This window comes from Accipiter gentilis, chromosome 19 (assembly GCF_929443795.1).
Source record: "Accipiter gentilis chromosome 19, bAccGen1.1, whole genome shotgun sequence".
In the NCBI taxonomy this organism is placed as follows: domain Eukaryota; kingdom Metazoa; phylum Chordata; class Aves; order Accipitriformes; family Accipitridae; genus Astur; species Astur gentilis.
In genome coordinates this window covers 16,892,282-16,900,694 of record NC_064898.1, presented here as the reverse complement: position 1 = coordinate 16,900,694, position 8,413 = coordinate 16,892,282, and the positions used below count along the sequence as shown (strand labels likewise).

At 47.8% G+C, this 8,413-nt stretch overlaps 1 protein-coding gene across 1 annotated transcript; it reads right to left on the bottom strand.

Moving 5' to 3' along the window:
• Positions 1 to 548: 548 nt before the first annotated feature.
• GPR83 (G protein-coupled receptor 83) lies at positions 549 to 6,573 on the bottom strand. Its single transcript, XM_049823150.1, has 4 exons — positions 5,421 to 6,573; positions 4,547 to 4,672; positions 3,379 to 3,512; positions 549 to 2,573 (listed from the first exon to the last, which is right to left on the bottom strand). The coding sequence occupies exons 1-4, from the start codon at positions 5,805 to 5,807 to the stop codon at positions 1,949 to 1,951; spliced, it is 1,272 nt and encodes a 423-aa protein (XP_049679107.1). The 5' UTR covers positions 5,808 to 6,573; the 3' UTR covers positions 549 to 1,948.
• Between the last annotated feature and the right edge of the window lie 1,840 nt (positions 6,574 to 8,413).

The window sequence follows — 8,413 nt, the reverse complement described above, 5'->3', positions numbered from 1 at the left end:
ACTGCGGTTCACAGGCTCTGTGTGTTTGGGATCTCCAATAGAATAGAATGGAATGGAATAGAATAGACTATTTCAGTTGGAAGAGACCTACAACGATCATCTAGTCCAACTGCCTGACCACTTCAGGGCTGATGTGTTGCTAATGTAAAGGGGGGAAACGGGACCTGGCTTAAGAGTTCAAAGCAGGCAGGAAGAAAGGTTTGATTCTGCATTATCAGTGATACAAAGTACTCTGACTCATGGGGCCTTGATAAAGGGTAGTAAAATAGCACTGGATTCAAAGTGAGAGACTGATAACACCTTGTGAAAGGACAGGCTAGCTGCAAGGAGTGGTAGGCATTTCAGTCTCTTTAAATACTGCTACTAAAAGACCTGCATAAGGCTTAAAATCATTTCAGAAATGTAAGTTTATTACAGGACATTGGGAAAAACAATTTCTCTTTTTCTTTTTCCATTTATAGTCATCTATAAAATGAAGATTTTTCTTGCTTCACTGCTGGCTGCTGCAAGTTGATGTGGGGGCACCCTGGTGTGACATTCCAGCTAATTTCCACAGCACAAGGAGAGTTATTGCTTTCCTGAGCAGTACAAGGTACAGTTTTTGGAATGCTAATTTTTTTTCATGATTCAAAACCAGATTTTCTTCTGCTAAGAACATTAAGTTCTGCAAACTACTCCAGACAGCTGCAGTCACATGAATTTTCTTAGCCACCGCAAGAAGGACACATCTCACTCATCTTTAAATGCAACAAAATTGTACAATCACCAGAGGATATATTGTGGTGAAACGTTCCACTTTTATTACTTGTTATCAGAGATAACATGTGTTCTCTCAAAGCAGTTCATTTATGAACAGATTCCAGAGAGCTAACATCTTAGTTGGAATGAAGCGTCCCAAATGTCTGATCTGAGAAATACCCAGGTGCTTTACAGGATAAGAAAGCAACATTCAAAGGCAAATTAAAAAGTCGAACAGTGGGATCCTTTAGCTGCCACTTGACAATAATGCGAAGACGCTCTGATCAAAAGGTCCTAGGTCCAAATTCAGAGTAGTGTTTAATTACCTGTTCTCCAACTGTGCATTTTATGTCCAGCATTCTCCAAAGCAGCTTTTTTGTGTTTAGTTCTCTATTTGAAGACAAACTTCCTGAATATTCACTACTTCATTGTAGGAAAGAAAATTCTGTGTGATTTAGCACTGGTGGCAGATGCTGAGCTAACGGGTTGGTGTTTGCCATCGACTTATGCAAAGAATAGGCATTCATTTTTCTTCCAACTCTACCTTAGAAAAAGTGCCTGCGATGTAAGAGACTCCTCTATTTATCAATGTCCATCTTGCCTTCCACTTCTCTGAGGGTATTTCCACAAAAAAAACGGATTTGTGAAATATATCTGTTCATTCGTTCTGAACAGATCTTGACTTTCCAGACTCCAGTTCAGAAGGGATGCCTTCCTACCCAGTTGCACTGGATCTAAGCCAGCAACCCAAAGGTCTACATCTCAACCATCTCCATGTCGCTATGAAGAGACTTAGAAAAGGGCGGGGAGGCCCGATGTGATTAGAAAAGGGCGGGGAGGCCCGATGCGATTAGACTGTTGCTGTAGTGTTTAAGTACCAGCAAAACACGCACAGAGCCCCAGTGGTAGAAAGGCTTAGTCACACAGATAACAGCGACATACATGCAGAGAATCCCGTCCTGCAAGCTGACCCAAAGTCAACCTGCCAAAGAGCTCCTTCCTGGGAAGAGCTTGCTTTAGGGCTCCACGCCATTACCATCAGCCTGCATCAAACATGCAGCTCTCTCATGTTCCTCCTGCAGAACCTCCTTCTTGGTTTTATCACGTGTAGTTGTACAGTCCCTAAGTAGGTCAGGGCTCCACATCTTCCCACCGTTTTAGCTCTAGCCAAATCTATGTGCAGTCCTTATAGATTTCCCAGGGCCGCTGTTTAGCTCACAGCTACTACCGGCTCAACTGCAGAGATGTCTGTCTTTCCTGACTGGTTGTTGGAGGCTGATGGAAGGACATGGGAGGCCTGCAACCTCTTGAAGTTGACGTTTTCTGGCCAAGCCGGTCGGTAGGAGGGGATCGTGGAGGCAAGCCTCTGTTCTGCGGGCCTGGGAGTTTTTCTGCACAAGTTGAGCAAAGCCTTCAGTTCTGATCGGAAGCTGTCATTGAGCCAGCAGTAGATGAAGGGGTTGTAGCAGGTGCTGCTCATTGCCAACCAGTGAAAGGCGAAGTACAGGGCATTGTTGGTGTGGATGGTCTGGCTGGAGAGGAGGATGACGTAGCAATTCAAGGGGAACCAGCAGACTGCGAAGAGGATGACGACAAGCATCAGCATCTTTATGGTCTTCCTATTCTTTTTGCGAAGGGCAAAGTACTGCTCAGTGGTGACGTCCCCGATGACGTTCCGCAGCCAGAGTTTCTTGGCCACTGTCACGTAGGCAGCAGAGATGATCAGAAGGGGCAGGACATAGAGCAAAACGAAGGTGGTTAAGTCAAGGTACTTCCAAAAGAGGTCAGCAGGCTCAGGGAAATCCGGCAGACATAGGCACCGGGTAACCTCCTCGCTGCAAGTGGAGCATACGGGACACGGGGTGAGAACGCATCTGGCTGGGCACGGTGGGAGAGGTACATCAGGAGCAAGGAGGTAGGTGGGAGAGGGCTCCTGCCACAAAGCCTGGAGGCAGACCGTTCCTGTGTGCACTTGTGTCACAGTTAAGCGGAGCTCTGCTGTCCAAGGATTTGAGCTATGGAGCAGCCTGTGAGCATGTGGTGATAATTTCTCATAGGCATTCATGACCTTATGATAATTTTATGAATTTCATCAACTACAAAACTTCCAGCTGCACAGAAGCAGGTTTTTATTCTCTGTCCTTTGGCAAACAGAAACACAGTCTCTGCACATATTAAGGACCTTTCCCTCATTAAAGCTCTTTCAAAATATCGGGGCTCATGACAGCATTTTATGGAACGAGCAGCTGAGGCAGATTTTTTCACCTTCTCAGGGCTAGAGAGTAGATTAAAACCTGTTAGGTTTTAGGTTTTTCCCCAATTCTGGTCTGCCCAAACTGGTCAGATAGGTACATCATGTAAGATGCCAGTGTATAGAGACAGAGGGTCCAGGCCAGATCCTCTAACTTCTTAGCCTATTTCATGTGATTAGTGTGACCAAATAAAGATAAAACAATTAAAAATAAAAACAAGGACAGGATATCAGCCATTGCAGAAGGAATCTGATGAAAATTATAGACTAGATCCGCATTTGGCTGACTTCAACATAAGCTCAGGGCTTTCAGTAGAAGATGCCGAAGTATGACCACTGGCAGTCTGGCCTCCAGGGAGATTGTGGAGGAAAGCTAAGCATATCCTTACCTGTATTCAAAGGTAAAGAGTTTTTGGTAAATAGCATGTGGTAGGGAGAAACAAGTTGCCATGATCCAGATTATAGAGATGTAGATAACACCTTTTGCAGTAGATATGCGAGGTTTCAGAGGGTGCATTATAACCTGTGCAAAATAAACCAAGATTCAAGCTTATAAATTTTCAGGAAATAATTATACAATTTTTTCATATGATCTTCCAGCCTTAAATCTATTACTTAATGAGGCAATTCAGCATGCAAGCAGTACAGTCTTCACCCAGCTCCCGTTGACTGTAAGCTGTACATGAAAGCCTGAAATTTTCCTCCATGGAAATAGGTAAAGTCACAGCCCAGTCCTACCCTTGCATTTTAGTATTGGTGTCTAGGTGGGAAAAACTGGGCACTAGGGGGGGTCTTGCACACATGTTCATTTCTGGGTTCAATTTACTTAATTGCAAAAGAAAAAAAAGAAAAAAAAAAAGAGGAGAAAATAGACTCTTCAGTATCAGTGACCCAAAGAACCACGGGTTTGTGATTTAACCAGACCTCCCTGAGGATGCTTCTGACAGCCAGCGCATTTTCTGGAAACAAGAAGCTTTCTAACAGAAAATGTCAACTGTCAATTGCTCTGTGTGGTTGTTGGGTGACTCTAAACTGATAATGCCCAACTGTCCCCAGTTTTGAGCCCATTATGAACAGCAAGCCGCAGCTCTGCTTGTGACAATCACCAGTGTGTTACAGTCAGCTCTCCAGTATTTGGGGTAATGAGGGGCGAGACATCCCAGAGCAAAGGGAGACAGAGCTGCAGAAGATAACTGGGAAGTCCCTACATCCATGGTGCTGGACAAACCACCCGAGAGCAGAGCTGCCCACGTGAATTCCAATCAGAATCTTGGACTTTCTCCTCGTTTCAGACTACTGGATTATCTGCTGCAGCAAAGCTCCCATTCCCCAGCTGGAAGCAATCGCAAGGCAATGGACATCTTCCATCTCCCACCTTGCTGCGGGCTTGAAACGATTCTTTCCATCTGACAGCAAGAACTGCTCCCCTACCCTGTCAGCTCCTCACGCATCTTACGTTAATCTGGGAGCTGAGAAGGAAAGGACACGAGATCATCCTTTCTCATTTTAATTATGCCCTCCCAAGCTTTCCATCTGTCTGCTTCAGAGAGCTCTCACCTGGTGCCTGTCCACAGCAATGGCTGTGAGGGTCAAGGCAGAGACGTGGAGGGAACAGTACTGCGCAAACCTACTGACATGGCACATCCCCTTCCCGAATATCCAGGTACTGTTCACAAAACGAGCCTAAAACCAGAACACCATTAGTTTTGTGTACCCTCTCACACCTCCACAAGCTTATAGATATCTGAAACACCTCTGGCACATAATTCCTTCTGCTCTGTACAAGGTATTTTTAAAATAGCATGTTCTTTGTACAATTGTATAATTTTCTGGCTTCTGAACCCTGAGGAGGTAGGTTAGCGCTGCTCAGTGGCCCAGCAATATCCTCCAGGACAGTACAGCAGCGCAGTACCAAAGATACTTGTTCTCTTTTATTCACAGTGTCTCCTTCTGCAGTCTAACTGTTGAGTCAATACATTTGGTTTTCCCTTTTAAGCCCTTACAGGATAGGGCTGACCTATATGCCTTATCATACTTCAAAGCAAACTACAGCTTTTCAACACAGCTTGTAAAATGATAGTGAGCATTAATCTTTTTTTCAAGAGGTTCATAGTATTACCTTGGCAATACTTCACAGAAGGGAAGGAAAAAAAAGACCAGATACTACAAAGTACTAAGTAATCACTGCGAGGTTATTATTGTTCAAGCACTATCAGGGCTGCTTTTAACAAATGGGTAATTTCAGATCTTCAACTAGATAACAGGAATTAGAGAAGAAACAGATATGTGGAGTTTTCCAAAGATCACTCCAATCACTGTAATTTGGACTGGACAGGTATCTGCAGAACATCTGTGCACTGCCGATAGCAGTATAAAGAAGAAAAGGCCACCAAACCGCGATGCCTTTATGGCATCTCTGCCCCAGTCTTACCAGTGTAAAAGGCATGTTGAGGAGCGTGATCATGATATCGGCTACAGCCAGGTTCACAATGAACAAGCTGGTGGCGGAGTGCACGCGCTTGATCTTGATGACAACGTGACAGACCAGGACGTTGCCGAAGAGGGAGAAGACAATGATGAAGGAGTACGCCGTGACGAGCAGGGCTTTCACGGTGATGCTCTGCGACTCCGCTCCGTACCGGCTCCTGCCCACAAAGCTCTGCCAGTCAGCCAGGCTGTCATTATCCCAAGAAAAGAAACCCGAGATGTTCGGGATTACAAAAGTCTTCTCCAGGCTCCCATTGAGGGGCAACTTTCCTGGGGTCACGAAGGAATTAACCAACTCGGGGAGAGCGAGCCAGACAAAACAGGACAACATCTCTGAAACGCCGCTCTGCTCCTCCAATTTGGAAATAGCTCATTTGCAAGAGAGCAGAGCTCCTGCCGTGTGCCGGGAGAGCCGTCCTCCCCTCGCTCAGCCCGGGCGCGCTCAGGGGCTGCAAACACAGCACACAACTAGCAGGAGCGATGCTCCTACCATGTGCTTCTCTCCCACTCGGCTCGCTGCTACTTTTGCTCCTTCAGCCAGCTTTATAGCCCCAGGGCAAGCTCCAAGCCAGGATCTTCTGCAGCTATTGGGCTGCATGACATTATTTCTGCTCTGACGTGCTGCTTTTCCACCCAGTCATGCTCCTCCGGGTGCTACTCCAAGACAAGCACATCTGTGAGAAAGGCAAATCAATCCCTCCAGTCATCAGCATCCTTTTTCTCTACCAGCAGCCCAGCTCATGCAAAGTCTGTGCCATTTATAAACCAGCAGCACATGTGGCAGCGCTGCTTTCTTCCAGGACACAGTTCAAATTTAAGCTGTTTTAAAGAACTGGCAGGCAAGTTTCAGCCTGTTTCACACCATGAAACTTACTAACTAGCATAGAATAGGGGGGGGGGTAACAGACAAATTGTGAAAAACAAGCCAGCTTATTGTACTTACAGTATTTTTCTGAAGACCTTTTTTTCCCCTCAGAGGGACAGAGAAATACTTAAGCTTTCCCTTGGCAGGGATTTCCTCTTGGCCAAGGGAATAAAAAGTTTGATGTGAAACTGTGCTTTCTAGGGTTTGTAGAAATACAGAGGTAGTTACAAAGAAGTGATTATATGGGACAGAGGACGGGAAGCGATGTCCCAGCCCACTGAGTCCAGTATCTACGACTGGTCAGTGCTTGGGTCCAGCATACGGCTGCCTGTCGAGAAGGCAGCATGTTGTGTTCCCTATGCCTTCCCCCCTGTATTGGTTTTGTTTGGCAAGGTTTTGGTAGCGGGGGCGGTTTACAGGGGTGGCTTCTGTAAGAAACTGCTGGAAGCTTCCCCTGTGTTCGAGAGAGAGCGAGCCCATATTAGCCGGCTCTGAGACGGACCCGCCGCCGGCCAAGGCCGAGCCAATCAGTGATAGTGGTAACGCCTCTGTGATAACATTTTTAAGAAGGAAAAAAAGTTGGGACGGAGAGAAACTGCCGCCGGAGTGAGGAGTGAGAACATGTAAGAGAAACAAGCCTGCGGACACCAAGGTCAGTGAAGAAGGAGGGGGAGGAGATGCTCCAGGCGCCGGAGCGAAGATTCCCCTGCAGCCCGTGGTGAAGACCCTGGTGAGGCAGGCTGTCCCCCTGCAGCCCAGGGAGCTCCACGGGGGAGCAAATATCCACCTGTAGCCCGTGGAGGACCCCACGCCGGAGCAGGTGGGTTCCCGAAGGAGGCTGTGACCCCGTGGGAACCCCGCGCTGGAGCAGGCTCCTGGCAGGACCTGCGGATCTGTGGAGAGAGGAGCCCACGGAGCAGGTTTTCTGGCAGGACTTGTGACCCCGTGGGGGACTCACGCTGGAGCAGTGTGCTCCTGAAGGACTGCACACCGTGGAATGGACCCATGCTGGAGCAGTTCGTGAAGAACTGCAGCCCGTGGGAATGGCCCACGTTGGAGGAGTTCGTGGAGGACTGTCTCCCGTGGGTGGGACCCCACGCTGGAGCAGGGGAAGAGTGTGGTCGGCCCTCGTCCTGAGGAGGTGAAGCGGCAGAAAGTAACGTGTGATGACCATAAACCCCATCCCTGTCCCCCTGTGCCGCTGGGGGGGCTTGGTGGTGAAGTCCGGGAGGGTAGTTGTGCCCGGGAGGAACTGAGGGGTGGTGGGAGGGTGTTCTGGGATTTCATTTTACTTCTCATTGCCATGCTCTGGTTGATTTGTAATAAATTGAGTCTGTTTTGCCCGTGACGGTGGTGGTGAATGATCTCTCCTGTCCTTGTCTCGACCCGCGAGCCTTTTGTTATATTTTCTCTCCCCTATCCAGCTGAGGATGGGGGAGTGATAGAACAGCTTTGGTGGGCACCTGGTGTTCAGCCAGGGTTAACCCATCACACCCCCAAAACACAGTAGGAAATCTAAAATCAGTATCAGGAGACCCAGAGCCACAAATCCTACACAGCACAGAAAGATGTGCCCCTCTGCTGTGGGCAGAGCTTCCTGGGTGGTGTCAGCTAACCCCAGCCAGAGCAGGTTTTGCACCTAAGGCTTTATTTAGCCATCAGTTAAAAGACTCCCTCAGTGAACCACTCAGGCTGCTTTCTTCTTATTGCTGCTCAGGAGTTGAATGCAGCAGGACAGGCAGCATGGCCAGCCCACAGAGCTCCTCTGCAAACTCCTGCCAGCACCTATTTCTTCCACAAAATTGTCCAATTTGAGCTCTTCTGGCAGTTTGCCTGTCTCAGAGGAAGCTTTCCAGTGAACCTGCTGGAGCTGCTAAGGTGGCAGTCACCTGTGACCATTCAGAGAGAAGAAAGAAAACAGTGTCCACCTCAGAAGCACTTGGCCAGCAGGGATGCCTCCAATCTGATGCTGCCAGAAAAAGAGAGTCTCACACTGTAACATAAAGGTGCAGTGAAACGGCAGAAAGCAGGACAGGGCAGCATTCTGGTGTGGGTTTGGGATGAGAACAGAG

Coding starts and splice junctions, on each gene's coding strand:
- GPR83 (XM_049823150.1), bottom strand. CDS start 5,807: ATGTTGTCCTGTTTTGTCTGGCTCGCTCTCCCCGAGTTGGTTAATTCC. Junction 4,673..5,420: donor TCAACATGCCTTTTACACTG/GTAAGACTGGGG, acceptor TTCTGGTTTTAG/GCTCGTTTTGTGAACAGTAC. Junction 3,513..4,546: donor TTGCTGTGGACAGGCACCAG/GTGAGAGCTCTC, acceptor TATTTTGCACAG/GTTATAATGCACCCTCTGAA.